The sequence below is a fragment of the Silurus aristotelis genome (genome assembly GCF_946808225.1).
Source record: "Silurus aristotelis genome assembly, chromosome: 24".
Classification (NCBI taxonomy): Eukaryota; Metazoa; Chordata; class Actinopteri; order Siluriformes; family Siluridae; genus Silurus; species Silurus aristotelis.
In genome coordinates this window covers 11,206,984-11,231,251 of record NC_139597.1, presented here as the reverse complement: position 1 = coordinate 11,231,251, position 24,268 = coordinate 11,206,984, and the positions used below count along the sequence as shown (strand labels likewise).

The window sequence follows — 24,268 nt, the reverse complement described above, 5'->3', positions numbered from 1 at the left end:
CTTAGTAATGAAGTGCATTGTTTTCACATAAATCCCTAAAAACTCAAATCTGTTTGTTTTTACTAGCTATTGTGTCACAGTCATTATTTATTACCTGTATGCACCTTTCTGTTAAAGTGATATTGGGTGGGATATAAGCAGGTCAAAAGCATACATGGTGTGGGTGGGGTGTGTCTGTGCTTGCATACATATGCCTACATGTATGCTTGTATATTCATACACATCAGCTTAGGATGAAACATGAGCTGTTTTTAAACTTTCTCCTTTTCATTAATTATCCCCATAATCCCACTTTACACATGTCTAGTTCTCATTGCTTTGAGAAACTAAAGGTCAGTTCATACAAACTAGAATATCTTGAGCATTGTAGAATGCTTAAACATTTAAAAAGAAGATCTTAAACTCATTTTGCCAGCAGGTACAGAATTGGGAATTGCTTTAAAATTATGTTTAATCCTTTTTTTTTTGCAGTGGCGATAGACCAACTGCAATCCATGGATTATTGCTGTAATTTATGGGAATTTTAATCCAATTCCTGCAAAAAAACTGGAAAGCAGAATGTTCTCAAGAAAGTGGTCGAACTGTAGGTATATTATTGCAATATGAGTTTTATTAAAATCTCTATGAAATTAGTTCTAAAACAGTTTAGTTATAAAGGATTGGTCTGGAATGAGTTTCTACAGGAACAGCAAATGTTATTTGAAGCAGTGGCATAAACCTTGAATTCTATTTGGGACACATACGGATTTTAAGGCTATTAATTAGTGACAATTTATCGTTTTTTGTGATAACACCAATAATTAAACCTTCTGATAAAAAATATTTTAAAATGTGGGGAAACAGAAACTATATATATGTATGCACTATTAGGTAAAAACATTTATTATATTTATTAAAGCCTCCATGAACTTTCCCGTTGGATTTTATTAAAAACAGATCCGCGAGTAACCACCAGCGGACATCGAGATGGAAAGGCGTCCCGAACCACCAGACTATGGGTGAGCCCCAGCGTGAGTACTGGATAGAAAAGTGCCGGGGTGAAAATGAACGTAAATAAAGAAAGCTCTGCTTGGTGAACTTTTGCCTGTTTCTCTTTCTTCCAGCACGGAACCAGTGGGTTTTGATACAACAGATTAATATGTTCTTACACCAGGTGATACATTTTAGGATTTCAGGAGAGCAACACCTGTTTTTGAAATACATTTATACAAAAGTCAGTCTTGCACCAAAGAGTTGATAAGAATTCATTTTGACCAGCGTATAGTGGCACATTGTACATATTATTCTCGTTCTATTGTAATAGTTATGGTATGTGGGTGTTAAAGGGCTCTTCATTAACACTTTCCTCCTTTTTATTTTTTTTTGTTAACAATTTAAAGAGGTCACAGCTGCCTCACCTTCAACTCAATTACAACTCTACTTTTTCCCTTTTTTCTCTAAGGCAGATTTTTTTTAATTAAAATAAAAGTATTTTAGAAATACAAAATATATTTTAATAACATAATATAAAAATCGTATTTCGCTCTTCCACTAGTGATATACAGGTAATATACAGGTAACTGTGAACAGGGAACCCTGACAAAACACTGATTTCTAAATGAAGAAGACACAATTCACCATAATTCTTTTGCATAGAATGTTTTAAAAAGATTCTGCTAAATCCCTGATTCTGAGGCTCATACTTTCAGGGATTCACCCTGCCACGCCCCCCTCTGTAGCTGTCAGGGATTCACCCTGCCACGCCCCTGTCTGTAGCTGTCAGAGATCCACCCTGCCACGCCCCCCTCGATAGCAGTCACGCTGCTTCCCAAGATTACCGACAGCTGTGGCTCATGAAAGATCAGACTACATAAACTCACGTTCTTGAGTCACAGGCTGTCGGTCGTTATATTGTCAAGCTGGACAATCGCGTGGCTGCTCGACCGCCGGCTGTATATGCGAATTCCACTTCCGACTTGGATTACTCATTGCCGAAGGCTTTATGGATTATGCTTGGGACATTCGAACTCATAGCGGACAACGCGTATCGAGCGGATGTCTTTGTTTGTTGTTTTCAACGGCTTATGAGTGTTTTTGTGTTGTACGGTTGTTGAAATAAAAGGACAATGATCGGACTATATCGGCTTCCGCGTCTGCAGCCTGACACATACAGTGAGAAGGGTTTAAATAATGATCCAGTTTAAAAGAAAAGTGAGAGAATCTCACCTCTGAATATTGTTAAACCTTAAAGCCGAAGGAGGAGAAGGAGAGGAGGAAGACGTCTACAGAGACGGCAGGAAAAGGAGCAGTGTAGGACAGTAGAGGTTCGGGGTGGTACTTTAAATGTTGGTACTATGACGGGTAAAGGGAGAGAGGTAGCTGATATGATGGAGAGGAGAAAGGTAGATATGCTGTGTGTTCAGGAGACCAAGTGGAAAGGGAGTAAGGCCAGGAACATTGGAGGTGGGTTTAAACTGTTTTATCATGGTGTGGATGGGAAGAGAAATGGTGTAGGGGTGATTCTGAAGGAAGAGTACAGTAAGAGTTTGGTGGAGGTGAAGAGAGTTTCTGATAGGGTGATGATCGTGAAGGTGGAAGTTGAAGGGATGATGATAAATGTCATCAGTGCCTATGCTCCACAAGTTGGCTGTGAGATGGAGGAGAAGGAAAGATTCTGGAGTGAATTAGATGAAGTGGTAGATGGTGTACCTAGGAAAGAACGATTGGTGATTGGGGCAGACTTCAATGGGCATGTAGGTGAAGGGAACAGAGGTGATGAGGAGGTGATGGGTAGGTATGGTTTTAAGGAGAGGAATGTGGAAGGGCAGATGGTGGTAGATTTTGCTAAAAGGATGGAAATGGCAGTGGTGAACACGTATTTTAAGAAGAAGGAGGATCATAGGGTGACGTATAAGAGTGGAGGAAGGTGCACACAGGTGGATTATGTTCTGTGTAGGAGATGCAACCTGAAGGAGATTGGAGACTGTAAGGTGTTGGCGGGGGACAGTGTAGCTAGACAGCATCGGATGGTGGTCTGTAGGATGGTTTTGGAGGCGAAGAAGAAGAGGAGGAAAGTAAGGATTAAAAGAAGAATAAGATGGTGGAAACTGAAAGAGGAAGAGTGTAGTGTGAGGTTCAGGGAAGAGGTCAGACAGGGGCTTGGTGGTGGTGAAGAGGTGCCGGATGATTGGGCAATTACTGCAGGAGTGATGAGGGAGGCAGCTAGAAAAGTACTTGGTGTGACATCTGGAAATAGAAAGCAAGACAAGGAGACATGGTGGTGGAATAAGGAAGTGCAGGAGAGCATTAGGGGAAAGAGGTTGGCAAAACAGAAGTGGGATCGACAGAGTGATGAGAAAAGTAGGCAGGAGTACAAGGAGATGCGGCAGCAGGTAAAAAGGGATGTGGCGAAAGCCAAGGAAAAGGCATATGAGGAGCTGTATAAGAGGTTGGACACTAAGGAAGGAGAAAAGGATTTATACCGATTGGCCAGGCCGAGCTGGGAAGGATGTACTGCAAGTTAGAGCAATAAAGGATGGAAGATGGAGATGGAAATGTGTTGACTAGAGAGGAGAGTGTGTTGAGAAGATGGAGGGAGTATTTTGAGCAGCTGATGAATGAGGAAAATCAGAGAGAGAGAAGGTTGGAGGATGTGGAGTTGGTGAAGCAGGATGTAGATAGGATTAGTAAGGAGGAAGTGAGAGCATCGATTAAGAGGATGAAGAATGGAAAGTCGGTTGGACCAGATGACATACCGTTAGAAGCGTGGAGATGTTTAGGAGAGATGGCAGTGGAGTTTTTAACCAGATTGTTTAACAGGATTCTGGAAGGGGAGAGGATGCCTGAGGAATGGAGAAGGAGTGTGCTGGTACCGATCTTTAAGCATAAGGGAGATGTGCAGACCTGCAGTAACTACAGGGGAATTAAGTTGATCAGTCACACCATGAAGTTATGGGAAAGAGTAGTGGAAGCCAGGCTGAGAGAAGAGGTGACCATCTGTGAGCAACAGTATGGTTTCATGCCGAGGAAGAGCACCACAGATGCCTTATTTGCTTTGAGGATGTTGATGGAGAAGTATAGAGAAGGACAGAAGGAGCTGCATTGTGTATTTGTGGATTTAGAGAAAGCGTACGACAGGGTGCCGAGAGAGGAGCTGTGGTATTGTATGAGGAAGTCTGGTGTGTCAGAGAAGTATGTGAGGGTGGTGCAGGACATGTTTGAGGACAGTGTGACGGCAGTGAAGTGTGCAGTAGGTACGACAGACTGGTTCAGGGTGAAGGTTGGACTGCATCAAGGATCGGCCCTGAGCCCTTTCCTGTTTGCAGTGGTGATGGACAGGTTGACGGACGAGGTCAGACAGGAGTCTCCCTGGACTATGATGTTTGCAGATGATATTGTGATTTGTGGTGAGAGTAGAGAGCAGGTTGAGAAGACCCTGGAGAGGTGGAGATATGCGCTGGAGAGAAGGGGAATGAAAGTCAGTAGGAGTAAGACAGAGTACATGTGTGTGAATGAGAGGGAGGGCAGTGGAGTGATGCGGTTGCAGGGAGAAGAGGTGGAGAAGGTGGAGGAGTTCAGGTACCTGGGGTCAACAGTGCAAAGTAATGGAGAGTGTGTTAGAGAAGTAAAGAAAAGATTGCAGGCAGGGTGGAGTGGGTGGAGAAGAGTGACAGGAGTGATTTGTGATAGTAGGGTATCTGCAAGAATGAAAGGGAAAGTTTATAGGACTGTGGTGAGACCTGCGATGTTGTATGGATTAGAGACAGTGGCATTGAGTAAAAGACAGGAGGTGGAGCTGGAGGTAGCAGAGCTGAAGATGTTAAGGTTTTCATTGGGAGTGACAAGGATGGACAAGATTAGAAATGAGTTTATTAGAGGGACAGCACATGTAGGATGTTTTGGTGACAAGGTGAGGGAGGCGAGATTGAGATGGTTTGGACATGTGCAGAGAAGGGACATGAATTATATTGGTAGAAAAATGCTGAAGATGGAGCCACCAGGTAGGAGGAAAAGAGGTAGGCCAAGGAGGAGGTTCATGGATGTGGTGAGGGAAGACATGCAGGTAGTTGGTGTGAAAGAGGCAGATGTAGAGGACAGGGTGGTATGGAGACGGATGATCCACTGTGGCGACCCCTAATGGGAGCAGCCGAAAGAAGAAGAAGAAGAAGAAGAAGAAGAAAAATATTGTTAAACCTTTAAATCATGCAGTGTAGGCCAGGCATCCAGTGATTATGTAATAACTGTGACAGTCTTACTCTCAAGTGTACAGTGTCACCAGCCTACTGACAACTGGCCTGCCACCTCCTAACAACACATTCACCTTTTTAATAACCAGAAAAAAAAGAAACCATTAGGACTTCAACATACAGTATAACCCATAACCCGTTTTTTTGGATTTTATAAAATCTCTATTCTCCACTTCTCTGACATTCTCAGCCATGTTAATTCCTTACTAGAATAATCTTTCAACTTTTATCTGTTCTGCACAAATACCACTACTGGTCTTTGTCCTTAAGTAATTACAACCTGTTGTAATTGTAATTATCCTGTGCATGCACTTCACCTTCTACATTTATTTGTTACCTTTCTCCTCTCTTTCTCCTACTTTGGCCAACAGTAGCCCAATTTCCACCGGTGCCCTGTTGGCTAACAATACCTGTGGCGGTCGGTAACCCGGGCCTCAACCGAGCCGGTATGAATTTCTGATTCGTGATCCGCATATTTGATTTGGCACATGTTTTACGCTGGATGCCCTTCCTAACGCAACCCTCCCCATTTATCCGGGCTTGGGACCGGCACTAAGAGTGCACTGGCTTGTGCAACCCTAATGGCTGGGTTTATTTCCAACAATAGTATGTTCCAAAATACTTTATTTAATATATATTATAGCAATTTGCTATGATTTAGATCAACACCTCAATTTTTATCCATAAATATTTACATTTAATATTTCATATACATCACAGCATTACATTATCAATAAACAATCTATCACTGGCAGATTTTTTCCAGTGATAATAAAAAATAAAAAATAAAGACTATATAAATATAGGTTTTGGGTTAGTTTATTTAGGGTGCCTTTATTCCTATAATTGGGGAAAAAGTGTGGATACTCATTCTGTTAGAGAAGATGCTGAGAAGCCTTTGAGAAAATCAAATTAGATTTATTTTATTTTAACATTGGTGAATGCATGAGACAATATTGTTAATGTAGCATTGGTTTGTCACAGGCATTAAGGAATGGAATTGCAGCTCATCCATTCAGGCTGTTAATGGCACATTTCTAAAGCAGGCCAGTTATGTGGAGCTTCCTGCACTCAGACTGTTACGTGAAAAAGAAGAACGCTGATTTTGTTAAATGCTACAGTTCAGTTCAGTTCGTTGTGGAGCAGTCAGTATTGTGAGAAAGCACACTTCCAGATTTAACCTGATGCCACCTCCAGTGCAATGTCGCACTTTGCAATGTTCCCGTTCATGTGAAAACGAACGGGAGGTGAGAGAAGCTCTGGATAGTTAAATGAAATCTGATTATAAAGTATTGACAGCAATTCTTAAGATAATCATTGTAGATAGCACAGAAAAAAGTCTTTTACTCGCTTCTTCTGGTGAGGAGAAAGATGTTTAACATAATGCAAAGACAAACAACTACAACACAATTGGGCAAAAAGGGAAAGGTTAATCAACATAAAAAAAAAAAAAAAAAAAAAAAATATATATATATATATTCATTCGGCCTCATGTCCTGCATGCAGCAACAGGCAAGCGTTTCGAACACAACTGCCAGATGGGTGCTAAATGGACAGCGCCACTTCAGCACCTGTATTGTGGAGAACTGAGGCGCATATAGCGGGGGCGGAGCGTACCACCAGGCGCGTATTGAAACATCTGTTGGAATCAAACATTCAGCAACAGACGGTCGTACAGCCATTGGTGAAAGGAATCCACGCAGCTACGCAAGAGCTCCTTGAGCTGTGAAGGAAGCAAGAGGATGACGGCAAACTGCCCCCGCCCCACCCCGCCCCCCTTATACCACCCTTTGAAAGGCTCGGCATGGACCTTGTGGGTCCACTTCCGAAGTCCGCAAGAGGCCAAGAGTACATCTTCGTCATGGTGGACGAAGCGACGCAGTACCTAGAAGCGGTCCCGCTGAGAAAGGCCTCAACAAGGAACATTGCTAAGGAACTAATGCTTCTCTTTAGTCGAGTGGGAATCCCGAAAGACCTGCTTACCGACCAAGGTACACCCTTTGTATTAAAGTTAATGGCTGATCTCTGTTGGTTGTTGCAGGTAAAACATGTCAGGACATCAGTATACTACCCGCAGACAGACAGACTCGTGGTTTAACCAGACACTGAAGCGAATGCTCTGATGGGTGATTGACGAGGAGGGGAGAAACTGGGGACCTCCTACTCCCATACGTGTTGTTCGCTGTGAGGGAGACTCCACAGGCATCGACAGGATTCACACCCTTTGAGCTCCTGTTTGGTAGGAGGCCTCGGGGACTGTTGGATGTGCCTAAGGAAGCATGGGAGGAACAGCTTTCACCATACCGATCACTGATCGAGTACGTCCAAGAGATGCAGTGTCACATACAGAAGATAGCACCGATCGTAACAGAACATATGGAAGAGGCGCAAGGCCGAGCAACGAGCAACATATAACCGGCCAGCTCAACCAAGGGAATTTAACCTGGGAGATTGAGTCCTTCTGCTTGTCCCAAGCACGACCTGTAAGTTCCTAGTCCGCTGGCAGGGCCTGGTCACAGTCCTGAAGAAAGTTGGCCCAGTAAGAGAAAAAACACACAAGTGTACCACATTAACCTCTTGAAAAAGTGGATCGAGACAAACCCAGCAGTGTCAGCTCTTTGCATATCCCCGACAGATCCACTAGGGTGTGCCTTGGTCAAAAAGGGGGAGGGGCTAACATCGACACAGCAGCAGGACCTGACTAAGCTTGAGGACCAGTTTGCGGTCCTCACGGTTATTTAGTGTTAAGACATACTACATTCCTGTGAACAGAAAACTATGTGGAACTATAGTCCTTATCCTCTCCTTGTTGCATAATTATTTCAAATATCAAGACATGATGTCAAGACTATGACTAACATTTTGGCTGTGTGTTGTGCTAGCATCTGTGTTATATAACAATTTAAGTCTTTACGCTTCTGTAATTAGCTCAGTTTCTACATCTTATGTGTTTATGATTCTAAAGAAAAATGTTTTGTCACCTGTGCAAGTGAATTTATCACAGAAAACGTTGTTACTATCATCACATCTCCAGTGTATTGTCACAGGTGTTGAACGTCTTTTTGTTTTGTTTTTATAAGTCACATGGAGCTGGGGTTTTCTTTCTCTGTTTGTTATACAGGATGAAAAACAGCCTTCTGAACCTGCTTCTCCACAAGACAAATACAAATAACCTGACAAATAATTGGCTTGTGCTAATTGGGGTAATTAGCTGTCACATTTGTAATAAAACATTGATAAAAGCATTCCAATTAGAGGCTCACTTTGTGTCAGGGATCACCCTGCTTCTTCTCCGGTGCGCGCCCCGCCCGCCCGGAGCACTTTGCCATCATACTGATTCCACACACCTGTTCCTCATCACCCTCACAGCTATATAAACGCCTCACTCACACCACTCCGTTGTCCGTTATTGTTTGTGTTTGGACTCTAAGGGTGTTCTATGTTTTCTACGTTTGCTTTTGTTTAGTGTGCATTAAAGTCTGTTTGCTGTGCCCCGGCTTCCGCCTCGCTCACTCACGCCTGACAGAATAACGGACCGAAGGAAAGAAAGAGAGAAAAGGAAGGCGAACCTCGAGATCTTTGCCCCGCGCTTACCTCGCGATGGAGAATCAGGCAGTCGCCGAGTCTTCGCCGATACAAGATCTCATCGCCGCGCTCCAAGCCGCCTTCCCATCCGCGGCGGCTCAGCCAAACCCCCCCGCGCTCACCAGCAGCCCCATGGCGCTTCCGGCTGCGTTTTCCGGGAAGGCATCAGAATGCCGCGGCTTCCTGTTACAGGTGAATCTCTACATCGAGATGCAACCACAGCTTTTTCCTACGGAGCGGTCAAAGGTGGCGTTTTTCATCTCTCTCCTCTCCGGGAGAGCGCTGGCATGGGCACAATCGCTGTGGGAAGCGGCCTGGCCCGGTGACGCACTCATACGCCCGGTTCACCGAACACTTCCTGGAAGTCTTCTGCGCCGCCTCCGGGACTTTCACCACAGCCGACCAGCTGCTCAGGTTACGTCAGGGAAACGAAAGCATCACCGATTACAGCCTCCGTTATCGCACCCTGGCGGCATCTAGTGGCTGGAACGAGTCAGCGCTACTGGGAGTGTATCGGATGGGTTTGAAACCGGAGATACGGCAGGCAATGGCCATTCATGAGGATTCGGTGGGGTTGGAGAGCTTCATCCAGAAATCGATCGGGCTCTCTCAGCGCCTCGCGGTGGAGGATCTCACTTCACACCCACCAAGCTCTCCACAAGGTACATCTGCTGCCCCGGAGGGCGAGCCGATGCAGCTAGGATCACAAAGGCTGTCCAGAAGGGAGAGGAATCGCCGGCTCGCAGCCGGAGGATGCTTGTACTGCGGAGTCTCGGGGCATTCCATCTCGCAGTGCCCCACACGCCCTGCTCGTGCCGCGGTGAGTACTGTCGAGTTACCAACCGACATCTCCTCTTTTCCTAAACTCGCAGTGTCTCTCATAACCCCCACTCTCTCCATCTCTGTGCCTGCCCTAGTCGATTCCGGCTCAGCGGGGAACTTCATCTCCCAGGCCTGCCTCGACCGACTACGCCTCCGCCGAGAACGGGGCTCCCAGGATCTAGCCATCCAAACCATTCAGGGAAGGCCGCTGGGTGAGGGGTGGGTGAAGTACTGCACGCCGGAGGTGACTCTACAAGTGGGGCTGTTCCATCGAGAGGCGATCCGGTTCCTGGTCTTGGAAAGATCCACAGTCAGTGTGATCCTGGGGAGGCCCTGGCTGCAGAAACACCGGCCTAGATGCTCTTGGGACCCCTGTGACATCCTGGAGTGGAGTCCCCGCTGTAAGGCACACTGCCTCTCACATCTCCCCATGCGAACCCCTGGAGCCGTGATCGGAGCCACTCGTGTGGAGGAAGCCACAACCGCAACCCCTGTGGAGATCCCGAGAGAGTATAGGTCGTATGGTGATGTGTTCAGCGCGCAGGCCGCCACCCGTCTCCCTCCTCACCGACCTTGGGACTGCTGTATCGACCTGCTGCCCGGGGCAAAGCTACCCAAGGGTCGTGTGTATCCCCTGTCCGTTCCTGAGCGCCAAGCCATGGAGGAGTACGTGCAACAGGCGCTTCGTCAGGGGTTCATCACGCACTCTTCCTCCCCCGCTGCATCGAGCTTTTTCTTCGTGGGAAAGAAGGATGGAGGTTTGCGGCCCTGCATTGACTACCGCCAGCTAAACTCGCAGATCGCACCTCTTCCTTACCCCCTCCCACTCGTGCCCGCAGCTCTGGAGGACTTAAGGGAGGCGCGGGTGTTCTCCAAGCTTGACCTCCGGAGCGCCTACAACCTGGTGCGCATCAGGAAGGGGGATGAGTGGAAAACAGCTTTCATCACCCCCTCGGGCCACTATGAGTACCGGGTCATGCCATACGGCCTCTCCATCTCTCCCGCCGTCTTCCAGGGGTTCATGAACGAAGTATTCCGGCCTTTCCTCCAGAGATTCGTCATGGTCTACATCGACGATATACTGATCTATTCCCGGGATCTGGAGGAACACCGGCGGCACGTGCGAGCGGTGCTTAAAGTACTTCGTTCCCAGCATCTCTACCTGAACCTCTCGAAGTGCGAGTTCCACCGCCCTACCATCCACTTCTTGGGCTACATCATCAGTGCGGAGGGTATCCAGATGGAGAGTCGAAAGGTAAGGGCGGTGAAGGAGTGGCCGGTTCCGGAATCTATCAGGGAGCTCCAGCGCTTTCTAGGGTTCGCCAACTTCATCCAGGGCTACAGCAGGATCACTGCCCCACTCACCTCGCTCCTCAGGGGAAAGGCCCGCACCTTGAGGTGGAACCACGAGGCTCAGGAGGCCTTCGACGAGCTTCGCCGCCGTTTCTGTTGCGCCCCGGTCCTGCCGACCGGATATACGGGCCGGATGAGCCTGGCAAGCCTGAGCCCATCCTCCCCCCCCGCACTCATCCTGGGGCCAATCGTCTGGGAGGTCGACCAAGAGATCGCCTCCGCTGCTCGCCGGGCGGCGGTTCCGGCCGGGTGCCCAGCTGGACGCACCTTCGTTCCTGCCTCGTTCCGGCACCGTCTCTTTAGATCTGTTCACGAGGGACCAGGCACCGGCCATCCAGGGGAGAAGCGGACCATCCAGATCCTCCAGACTAAGTACTGGTGGCCCGGCCTGACCCGAGAAGTAAGGCGCCTCGTGGAGGAATGTCCGACCTGCGCAATGTCCAAGGTCCCACGCCACCTGCCGGTGGGAAAGCTGATGCCGCTCCCCGTCCCTCAGCGACCCTGGTCGCACCTGGGGATTGACTTCGTGACGGATCTCCCCCGGTCAGAGGGCCACACCTGCATTCTGGTGGTGGTAGATCGCTTCTCTAAGGCCTGCCGATTCATCCCCATGAAGGGGCTCCCCACTGCACTCGAGACAGCGGAGGCTTTGTTCCATCACGTCTTCCGGAAGTTCGGTCTCCCGGAGGAGGTCGTGTCGGACCAGGGCCCACAGTTCGCGTCTCGGGTCTGGAGGGCTTTCTTCCGACTCCTGGGTGTCTCGGTAAACCTCACTTCAGGATACCACCCCCAATCCAACGGCCTGGCAGAGCGAAAGATCCAGGAGTTGAGTCGCTACCTGAGAACCTATTGCGGCCAGGATCAAGAGGACTGGAGTAGGTTCCTGCCCTGGGCCGAATACGCCCAGAATTCGCTACGTCAGGACTCCACGGGGCTCACCCCGTTTCAGTGCGTGCTAGGGTTTCAGCCACCCCTGTTCCCTTGGTCGGACGAGCCCAGCAGCGTGCCCTCCGTCGACTACTGGTTCCGAGAGAGCAGTCGAATCTGGGAGTCAGCGCACACACAGCTGCGTTCGAGCCATCCGCAACACCCGCCGACACGCTGACGCACGGCGGCTGGACGCCCCCCGCTACCGTCCTGGGGACCTGGTGTGGCTGTCCACCAAGGACCTGAAACTCAAGCTGCCCTGTCGCAAACTGAGCCCCCGGTTCATAGGGCCCTTCCGGATCACCGACCAGATCAGCGCAGTGTCCTACCGGCTCGCACTGCCGCCGAGGTATCGTATCCATCCCACATTCCACGTGTCCCTGTTGAAACCGTGTGCCTCTTCTGTCTCTCGCCCTCCAGGTGGCCCCGTAGCGCCCGACCAGCCGCAGATCGTGGACCAGCCCGGGGTCTACGTGGTCAGAGAGATCCTGGAGTCCAGACGGCGCTGGGGTCGCCTCGAGTATCTGGTGGACTGGGAGGGATTTGGCCCGGAGGAACGGTCTTGGGTGGCCCGGCAGGACATTCTGGACCCGGCATTGCTGGCGGAGTTCCACGCGGCTCATCCTCGCTGCCCGGCGCCTCGGTCGTCTGGTGCCGCCCCTGGGGGAGGGGGTGGTGTCAGGGATCACCCTGCTTCTTCTCCGGTGCGCGCCCCACCCGCCCGGAGCGCTTCGCCATCATACTGATTCCACACACCTGTTCCTCATCACCCTCACAGCTATATAAACGCCTCACTCACACCACTCCGTTGTCCGTTATTGTTTGTGTTTGGACTCTGAGGGTGTTCTATGTTTTCTACGTTTGCTTTTGTTTAGTGTGCATTAAACTCTGTTTGCTGTGCCCCGGCTTTCGCCTCGCTCACTCACGCCTGACACTTTGAGGTTAAAGGACTCTATTGTAGTAAAAACAAGCCACTTTTATGCAATTTTATAGACTGCATAAAAGATTTACTGGCTGTAGATACATCACCATGAATATGTATTTGTTTATTTCGTTTACTTTTAATTTCAGTATGTAATATCGAAAAAATATTTCAGCAATTTCCAAAGAGTCTTTTTTAAAATTAAAATCCCAGATTCCAAACGTGGTAATTGTAATATCATTATCACGTATCACTGTAAGATCTTCTACAGAGCTGTCTTTTTAATTAAAGGTTGCTTTAGAGCATGGCGAGCAGCTTTCCTGGAGAGAGTAATGAAAACTAACTGCATAATGTAATTGGCCATAGAATGCAGATGAGACAGGCATGTTTGTGATAATCTCACGCAGATGCTGCAGGAATCAGCAGTGAAATCAGTGTGCATAATTAGTATGCTGTTAGCTCTGCAGGTTGGCAGTGCAACTGAGCACATGAATGTTTTGGGGAAATTATTTACTTTAGCATTGTAAGACAAATCTAAGCTGGGAAATTTCAGCCTCAGTTTATCAATTGTTTGATATGTTATGTAAAATGCATTTTTTTTTTAAACTGTATGATGGATTCTAATTCAATTTGTTTTTTTTGTTTTTTTATACAGCTGTAAATGAGATCATGATCTCTGATGCTTGCAGTTATTACACCTGATAGCCTTGGCTTTAAGTCAAATAATTGAAATTTGAATCACTGAAATTAAAATGCTTAAATATGCTAGTCTATTCACCTTAACACAAATTTGCCCCATCCATCATCTTTAACAAAGATTAGCCCCACCAATTTGAATAATTGGTTATTCTTGCTCAATCATGTTGACAGGTACAGCACGTATTGCAGTGAATCTTGTACTTATTGCAGGAAGCAGTTAAACACTGGGTTGTTTCTTCACTGTTAAAAAAACAAAGGATACACATTTTTCTTACATGCCTGTACATTCTGAAAATGTAAAAAAAAATATTAAAATGTAAACACATTTATCCTTGAAAGGATTACAGCTGATCTGGTGGCTATCCCATGATCACTGGCTATAAAGCATAAATACCGTTCATCACAGGGCACTGTGCAGACATATTCACGCCCACGGGCAATTTAACCCAGCCAGTGCATCTACTAGCATGTTTTACAGACTTGGGATGGAAACAGAGAACCCAGAGGAACTACATGTGCACTTGGGAACATAGTAACCATGGAGCCATTTGTCAACATTGTGTATGTCAACAAAGTATATTCTCTAGTGCTGATTCTAGCTAGAGTATATGGCCAGAGGTATGTGGACACCATTACACATATGTGACTATTACACCTGACCATTACACCTATGTGTCTGCTGAACACATCACTCCAAAACCATGGGCATTAATATCATGTAGGTTTCACGTTGCTGCAATAACAGTCGAACTCTTCTGGGAAGTTCAAACATTGAGCCAAAATAGTATCTGTAAGGTGTCAGAGGAAAATAACTGAGATTAAGTCTTTGTTCCAAAGGCAATCTTGTCTCCCATGTCTTCATGGACCTTGCTTTGTGCACAAACACAGTGTCATGCTGGAACATGTTTAGCCCCAGCTCCAGAGAAGGGAAACCATGACACTACAGCTTGCAAAGACAACCTATACAGCTGTGTTCCTCCAACATTATAGTAACAGTTTGGAGAAAGAACACATATGGGTTTGATGATTAGTTGTCCACACACTTTGGCTATGCAGCTACTGTAGCTACTGTAGCTTTTGCATACATTTAATAATGCAATAGATGGTCGTAAATCAATAACGATAGAATTACTTTCACAAACTATGTACTTGAGTAAAAGTAGAAATACATTCGGTAAAATATTACTCCAGTAACAGTAAAACTTTCACTTGAGTAGATGTACAAAAATATTTGTCTTCAAATGTACTTTGGTATCCAAAGAACTATGATTTATTATGGCTATAATTTTCCTATTATAGTTTTTGTCACAAGACTCTTATTGAATGAACTCAGTTTATGTGAAAAGACTCTAATGTTACTCTCAACACACCAATCTATTAATAGAATGAAAGTAATGAGTCAAACACTGATTGATATCTATTAAAATGATCATAAGCCCAAAACATTCTTTTCATCTACTTAAAAAACAAATAAGGCCACGGGTGTTGTGGCAAGTTACTGTCAGGAGTTTCTTCCATCATTTATTCCTCTTAAAATGTTCTGCTTGCTGTTAAACTGACACTGAACTGTATGTTCTTGATAAGTAGATACCACTAAGTGGCAATCAAAACAAGTTTAAAACATAGCCTGCAGTTTTAATCCACTCATAAATAAAAAGGAATGACAGATTTTGCAAAATGTAGATATTTGATTTTGAAATGTAGTAAAGTTAAAGTTAAAGTCTCCCCAATTGGAAACACTGCAGTAAAGTACAGAAAAGCTACTTAAGTACAGTAACAAATTACATTTACTTCTTTATTGTCCACCACTGTGTATAAGAGATAAAGAGGGGGTTCAAAATAATCAAGTACAATAATTGATAATTGTTCTTATATATATATATATATATATATATATATATATATATATATATATATATATATATATATATATATATATATATATATATATATATATATATTCAGTAATTAGAAAATTGCACATAGACTCCAGAGAGAAAGATACAGGTATACAGTCTAAGATATAGGAACTTTGGGGTTAGCATTATGCATAGTGGTGCATTTAAATGGAAATCATGGATTTATATATTTTAAAGTGGTCAAATTCATATTGACCACATGAACACGAAAGAACAGGGATGGCCATCACTATATCACATCTTATAACCTTCATTCTTGATATCACTGCAGTTGCTACTTACCTACAAAACACTAAATGATTCCCATGTATCTATCCAGTCTTTTAACACGCCACAAACCGTTACACTCTTTGAGATCTCAAACCTCTGGAGTTCTAGTAGTTCCTAGAATAGCAAAGTCCACTACAGGCAGAAGAGCATTCTCACATTTAGCTCCTAAACTTTGGAATAGCCTTCCTGGCAGTGTTCAGGGCTCAGACACACTTTTTTTAAGTTCAAGAGCAGATTAAAGACATATTTTAAGCAAGGCCTACACATAACACATAACACATATCACAACCTTGTGCTACAGTACATCTGATCAAATGCACATTATCAACTTGTGCTTGTTAATATTATGAACAGCAGCTACGCTAATTCCTCTCCACTGCCTCTTTCTCTTTACCCATCCTGAGGCATCCTGAGGTTGCGCCAACTCCAGTTGTGTCCCACCTCATGAAGATTATGAAGAAGTAGATGCTGATGCCACAAACACCCTAAACCATCTAGAGACGTACCAGCACCATTTGGATTCCATTTCATGTAGAGTTTGGACATTGGACCTCTTCGAATTTCTAAAGGCTCTGGCATGGAGAAGCTGGTGCTGGATCTATGATGATCTAAAATGTTGAGCTATTTTTATGAGTTGCTCAGTAGCTCCGGTTCCACAACGTCAACATCGACTGTATAAGACTGTAGAAAGGACATTACTCATAATCACACACCCCGGTACTTATGGTAGTTCTCCCTCTCTGGTGTTTTGTAAAGTTTTATGATTTATAATCACACTCTTGATATCACCCAAATGAGGATGGAGTCCCTTTTAAGTCTGGTTCATCTTAAGGTTTCTTCCTCATAACATTTAGGGAGTTTTTCCTTCCCACAGTCAATATAGACTGCTCATCAGGGATAAATACACACAAGTCACTTTAAATAAATTTAAATATCAATGAATGTGCACCATCCAAGAACTATATTATTGTATTAAGAGCTTTTTAATGCGACTAAAATGGGTACTTGGCAGGCACTCATATGCCAGTTAAGCCTGCAGATAAAAGACAATTTTCAATGTTTGTAAGAAAAAAGGGAAATACATTTAAATTTCTTTCTGCCTTTTCCTTTTCAATTTAAATTAAACCAATGCTTTGTTAAACTATAATTTACAATACATAGTGTTCAGAAATTTCATGTCTGCACTAAGTACTAACATGCATAAATTCAGATTGTATCAGATCATAACATTATTACAATAATACAAAGAGACATTTCCATGAACATGTGCCATTTTTTACTGTTAAAAATACTTCTGGCTGCTTTGCATTGAAAAAACAAACAGCAGATTGTGCATCAACAAACTCATGGCAAACCAAAATACTTTCAAACACAAATGCATCTTGCACAGGGCTACAATTATTCCTCATGGAGCTGTATTATTAATAAAGGTTGTGTTGTTTGTTACAGTAGGAGCTTTAAGGCAGATTCAGGTCAGACACGAGGAACAGATGTGTTTTCCTGCAGCTTAGTCTGCCCGCTCTAATGAAGAAAGTGTGTCATTATTTAAAATTCTCTTGTGCTTCTCGCTAGTCATTCAAACAGGCAGGCTTGTACAGGTTTAACATACATGTGGGTTTTTTATAACATACTTTTAGGGTAAATATTTATCTTGTAAAAATGGAGGGCTGTATTGTAGAGCTCAGTGTGTAAATCACACACTGTGGTTTTCTAGTCATTATAGATTTTAGATTTAGATAGATTTTGTTGAACATTTCTGCAGGCACTGTATGCGTAGGGTGAGGTTTACCCAAAACAAAGGTGTTAGTTATGTGTGATCCTGAATTTGGTAATTTATTTTGCACAAATTAAGACCTATCTCTAACCCTATCCCTATCCCCTAACCCTAATCCCAAATCTAACACTAACTTCTAACACCTAATCCCCAACCCTAACTTCTAACCTAACCTCTAACCCCTAACCTTAATTAACACCCTAACATCTGCCCTAAACTATTACCCCATGCTAACCCCAACCCTAACCCTGAATTCTAAACCCTAATCCTATCTCCAAACCTAATTTCTAACCATAACTATAAACTAAGATCTAACTCCTAAACCTAACCTCAACCCTAACTCTTAATCCTCAACTCAAACTCCTAACTTTAACTTTAACCCATGCCTTTGTCCCCAACCCTAAACATTTTTTCTTTTTCAGTTTTCAAAAAATTTATATTTACAGTTTGTTTTAAGATAAAAAAAAATGTTCCATGGACCTATTATACCACAAAGCACACACAGAATATTGTTAGGGAAGTATCACTTTTTTAAAACTGTCAGTCAAATGACTTAAATTTTTTAAAGAGATTTAACATAATTAGGTGACATATAGGTCTAAATAGGGCCCAGTGAAAACAAGCTGAATAGGTCAAATAGGATGTTATAGGTTTCTCACCTACAACACTGATCTAAAAGTCTTATGAACAATAAATTGTCATCTGAGCACAGGAGCATTTCCCATTGCCCTTTTGCCCTGTGTTCTATGTCTGTGGATATGCCAACCATTCTGTGGCAACCGTGCCAAAGCCTCATGATGTTGGCCTTTTCTGGTCTGTGACCTTACACCATGCCATGCCATCACATCTATAATCACTTTAGCCTCCAGAACGGATGGAATACTTTTAGTCTTGCCATTTGCTTTAGTCCCTGTTATTAACGTAATTATGGATGAGATTCGGAAATCCAATGGAAGTCCTCTCTTCCTTTTCCTTATTAGCTTGTGCAGGGTGCTAAGAATATTTGTTTGATTACACCACATTTACTACTCCACATTTCCTAGTCCTGGGATGAGATTGCTGGGTTTATAGAACCTAATAACTAACTCTACAAATAGTGTGTCATTTTTAACATCATGTCAAAGTCAAAGCTAATTCTCTTTATCTCTGCTGCTGTTAGATAATATTCCCCAAATAAATTCACTTGTAACCACTTTTAGTATCAATGCTTCATTTTTTACCATCCTTCAAGTTTTAGGCTTTACTGATGTTCACTTTAGTTTCTAATACACACATTAGCAGCATTACTACCATTGCAAAACACACATATACTTGTAGAATACGTGTGTAATATCTTTTATTATTTTATCTTTAATTAATTAAACTAGCCTTCTTGTATACTTTGATCACAGTTCTTCATAACCATGTAAGCTGTAGTGTAGTCCATTTCAGCCTGGCTTTCCCACATTTCAAACATTCCCCCGAGAGTTTTTAAACGACTTCTCGCAGACATGACAGCATTTAACATTAAGAAAGGGATCCAAGCCCCCTGTGAATGCACTACTTAATAATGCAAAAGTATCTATAACGGTGGCATGGAGATTCTAGTCCCAGCTATGGAGCAGTCATGTTAGTAGTTAAACATGTTTTTTTGGCTCTGCACTCTAGGATATAATATTTCAAATGCAACAGTGACTATAAAGTAAACTCATCAAAGTTTCACGTTAGTCACTGTAGTTACTCAATTATCTATAGTAAAATGTACTAATTTGCTTAATTCATTCATTCATTCATTCATTTTCTCCCGCTTATCCGTAATTCGGGTCACGGGGGCAGCAGTCTAAGCAGGCCCCCGCCTTCGACTGCTGCCCAATCCTCACAGCACCGTCCCTCACGGTCCCTCCTGCAGGTGGTGAGCCCACGGGAAGGAATTTGCTTAATGATAAATAACTAAATGATCAACTATTTTAAATGAGGTTTAAGAATATTTACATTAAGGCATATATAAAGTAAAATACATTATAGATCATTACATCGGGACTGAAATCTCACTGGACCTAACCAAAAAATATTGAACAGGAATGTTTATATTTTCCTGTAGACAGGAGCTGTTGATAACAGCACACACAAAAAGGTCAAATTCTTTAATATGATGGGTTTCTTGTGGGTCAATCTCCTGTATGTATACTGTATTCACTTACTCATCTAAACCTTTTTGTACCAGTCAGGTATAATGTAGGTTTACTTGCACAAGATTTTAGAATTTATGCTCTGTGGTACCATACAGGGTTGATCAAAAAAACGGGTCGGAATTCCTTTAAAAGGCGGTGGGAGGGTAATTAAATTAACAAACCATTCACCAACAATAAACTTCTGAAAATAATGAGGAACCTTTTCAGGATGTAGGCAGAAACAACTCAGTAATGTTATGAAGGACTCTTTACAGATCTCTACATAATTCTAAATTGTAAAACACAAATAATCCTGACTTATGTACCATTGCAAAACAGGAGTAGTAAAATTTTTTACTTTAATGAACTTCCCTGCGCGTTTTTTTTTTTTTTCTGTTGTTAAAATGCATTGGTTCAAGCTTAATGTGTCCATACCCGTCACAGAGCTAGTATTAGCCTGTGCATAAAGTCTAATGCTCAAATATGCTAAGAGATTACTAAACTGTGATTAAAAAATAATCAAATTAATAATTATATTATTTAAAATATTAATCTCTACCTTTGCATCTAAAAGGAGTTTTCCTTTTTTCGCCATATTTTTTTAATGACAAAAATTGACAAAGTTTGTGTTTGTGTAGCTAAAATGGTAGAACTGATTTAATTTTTCACATTAAGACAGAATTTTTTAAAACTGTTTTTCAAAACTTAATTTCTATTAGATAATTAGATAATATTGAAAAGAACCAATATGACAATGAGAAAATGTGGAGAGAACAAAAAAACAATCATGAGCCAGAGCTTACAAGCTCATCTGTGAATCACTGTGGCCTGGGTATGTACGGCTGGCAGCGCAACGGGCTTTCTTGTCTTTACTGGTCATGTGACTCACGTTAGTGCCAGTAGGATGGATTCTTTTGTGAAGAAGTGTATTTTACCTGCTTGGCTCAGGCCAAATGCCTATTAAGGGGTCAACTGATTTGCAACAATTACCCTAGAATAATTCTGCCCAATCATGCATGTCTATCCATTCACCTTAAAAGAAATTCAACACATTTTCAGATGAAAAAGAAATCATTTACCAAAAGGTCGAGTATAACGTATGTCTAATGTACATTTCTGCACATTATTATTATTTCTCTTATTTAACACATTCTAAAAATGTTCATGTTCATTTTTACTAATAAAATGACCAGCATTTACAAACATAACTATATGTTGATATCTACAGTTAGAAATGTTATGATTTGAAAACACAACTTGTCAATATTGGCAACCTGTATCAGTACACATAGGTTGGTGCATTTGCATCCACAATAACACTAAGTTTTTTAATTTTTACCATTGAAATATGATGTGAAAAAAAAAGGGATTACTGACCTTGTATCTGGAAGATCATCTAGAGGTGATGCACTTGATGATGATTAGTATTGAGCACACATGTGAAAATGCTTTCACTGCCACTCTCACTATTCCCCATATGCCTCTTTGTCCATCCTGATTCTGATGTTGTGATGTCCAGCTCAGAAAAATAGTTGTATCCTTATGAAATCAGAACAACAACAACAAAAAAAAAAACAAGCTTTCTTTGCTTTTGTGCAATACCTTTTAAATCGGAATTCATCTATTTGAAAGAATTTGTAATAAAATAAATAAAAAAAAAAAAAAAAATTGGATTCTTTATATACTTCATACTCCAAGTTAAAAATTAAATAGTAAAGTTTGCTTTGGAGGTCTCTATAATTTATTCAAAAGATTTATGTGTGTCCACGCATCTGAAATACTGTAGCTCCATGAATTCTGTTACATTTGAAACAACCATATCAGCAACCATGATCCTGACATGGTTGAACTGAAACCTAGTGTTAACTCTTAAATACTATTTATAGCGTCCAGCTTGGATTCAGAGAGACAAGAAGCTCTGTTATGGGTCTAATAAAAAAAACAAAACAATAAAAAAGCTTGTGGTGGTGACATGTTGATCATTTCAGGTGCGTAAAGACTTAAATCAGTGTATAAGACTTAGGGTGTCTTAATGTTTTTTGACCAAACTCTACTGATAAAATAAAATCCAAAAGAATCCACACACCTAACTGAAAATCTATTTGCAAACTGGCACTACAAATCTGTTTCCCTTGTGTCTAAGCAAAAACCATACAAGGAATCTTTAATGTCTGTGCTGCTGTTTGCTTTAATGTTAGCCTTTCCCACTGGTGTACTCTGACTTTCAACATCTGTAGAATTCAGGGGCGACCTGTTGCATCCATGGACATCGCTGGAGGGCTCATCCTTAAGTGCCGCTTGGTCCTGGTCGGTTTCTCGATGGTAGAAATAATTAAAGTTGGAAACGATCACAGGCACAGGCAATGCAATTGTCAGCACACCAGCGATTGCGCATAGTGAGCCTACAATTTTTCCTCCAACTGTTACAGGCCTCATGTCCCCATAACCAACAGTTGTCATCGTAACCACAGCCCACCAGAAGGCATCTGGGATGCTGGAGAAATGAGATTCGGGCTCATCAGCCTCAGCAAAGTATACAGCGCTTGAGAAAAGTATTACACCAATAAAAAGGAAGAAGATGAGAAGGCCTAGCTCTCGCATGCTGGCTTTCAGAGTCTGCCCCAAGATCTGGAGACCTTTGGAGTGCCGTGAGAGCTTAAAGATGCGGAACACCCTCACTAGTCTTATAACTCGCAAAATGGCCAGCGACATGGCCTGCTGTTGCTGTGGCCCATTGTCATGATCCTGACCGTGCTGCTGCTCCACAAGCTCTGTCCCTACTGTGATGAAGTAAGGCATAATGGACATTATGTCGATGATGTTCATGACTGTTTTGGAGAACTCGGATTTGCTGGGGCAGGCGAAGAACCTGACGATAAGCTCAAAGGTGAACCAAATCACACAGGTAGTCTCAACAACAAAAAATGGGTCAGAGAATGTGAGTGATGGGCGTGCTTGTAAAGTGGAGTTGACAGATGTCCTGCCTGCTGCTTGAAGCTCCCTCTCATCCCTGAACTCGGGCAAAGTCTCCAAGCAGAAAGTGATGATGGAAATGGTGATGACGATCACGGATACAATGGCGACGCCACGGGCAGGACTAGAGCTTTCGGGGTACTCAAATATGAGCCACACCTGTTTCTGAAACTCATTTTGTGGTAAGGGTTTTTCTTCTTCTTTTATAAAACCCTCATCTTCACGAAAGCGTTCCATAGCCTCTTCACCCAGCTGGTAGAACCTTATTTCATCAGCAAATACATCGATGGACACATTGACGGGTCTACGGATTTTTCCACCTGACTGGTAGAAGTACAGAATCCCATCAAAGCTCGGCCGGTTTCGGTCAAAGAAGTACTCATTTCGAAGTGGGTCAAAGTACTTGATCCTCTTGTCTGGGTCTCCTAACAAGGTGTCCGGAAACTGGTTGAGGGTCCCTAGCTGCGTTTCATACCTCAGCCCGGCGATGTTAATGAGCACACGCTCGCTGCTGCCGTCATTGTCCAGGTTGTCCATCACGTCCACCACGTCCGACAGGTCCTCGTCGAAGAGGTGCGGCACGCGGTCGGCGCGCAGCAGCGCTTCCGCGGCGCTTTCGGCGCAACTAAGCGAGTCGCTCACGTCGCGCATCCTCCACGAGCTCGGCTCCAGGTTAAGCTCCTTGACGCACCCGACGTCTCGGGTCGACGACGTAAACTGCTCGCGTGCGCCCCGGCAGCCTTCTCCGTTCTCCAAACTCACCAAGGCTATCTCCATTCCGGAGCCATCAAATGTTCACCAGAAAAAGCATAAAAAAAAAAGAAACCTGTAGATGACAATCAGATTTTCTTATAGCAGTAACAGTTTTCTTCATCTGACTTATTGCACTGAACTTTCAAAACGTGTTTACTCCGTTTCGACGTGCCGGATAATGAGCGCGCGCACGGAGCGCCAGCGCGAGCTCTGCGTTCACTGGAAAGTAAATAAAGCCCGTGAGAGGCGAGTTGAAGACCCGGATGACAAAAGAACAAGGACGCGTCCTGACGTGGAAAACGCGCACGTCGTTCAGCGTGGTGAGGGAATCCTCACAGTGTCACAGCCAGGAGGGAAACCTCCTCATTCTCCTGCCACTTTTTAAATACCACCCATCCTTTCTCTCCCTGAAAAAAAATGAGGAAGGAAGGTTGTGTGTGCAGTGAGTGAAGAAGGATTCTGACCTTCTCAAAGTGTTCACAATCTCCATGCAAAGGAATAATGTTTAGATCATAATCTAAAGAAGCAAAGCTGACATCCGTCTGGGAATTTGAGACACATCACTGATTCTTAAGGACATCTTAATGTATTTAAAATATTCTTTATGTTGTGGCATATGGCATCAAGAATTCAAATTTGCAGAAACAAGACATAATACAACATATTAAGATTTTGGATAAAAATCTTAATTCGTTGTATAATTAATTCCTTGAAGAAATAACAGGTTTCATTATTTTCCAAACCAGTAATCATTTTCCCCCTTAATGAAAATATTTACAAAAAAAAAAAAATCATTAAAAAAAAATCAGCAAAACTAAACTTTCTTTCTTTTCGGCTTCTCCCGTTAGGGGTCGCCACAGCGGATCCTCCGCACGTTTTGATTTGGCACATGTTTT

General features: G+C 43.4%; 1 protein-coding gene across 3 annotated transcripts in view; it reads right to left on the bottom strand.

Moving 5' to 3' along the window:
- LOC310719119 (potassium voltage-gated channel subfamily A member 5) overlaps nucleotides 1-23,776 on the bottom strand; it is a 50,797-nt gene extending 27,021 nt beyond the window's left edge. Inside the window, exons 1-2 of one of the 3 annotated variants that reach the window (XM_083528547.1) lie at nucleotides 21,024-23,776; nucleotides 7,018-7,746 (exon numbers count right to left, since the gene is read on the bottom strand). In XM_083528547.1, coding sequence (XP_083384673.1) covers nucleotides 21,762-23,396 — 1,635 coding nt within the window. In that variant the 5' untranslated portion in view covers nucleotides 23,397-23,776 and the 3' untranslated portion in view covers nucleotides 7,018-7,746; nucleotides 21,024-21,761. Of the gene's footprint in view, nucleotides 1-7,017; nucleotides 7,747-21,023 lie in introns of those variants that run through there. The other 2 variants (XM_083528546.1, XM_083528545.1) reach the window with 2 other exon arrangements.
- Between the last annotated feature and the right edge of the window lie 492 nt (nucleotides 23,777-24,268).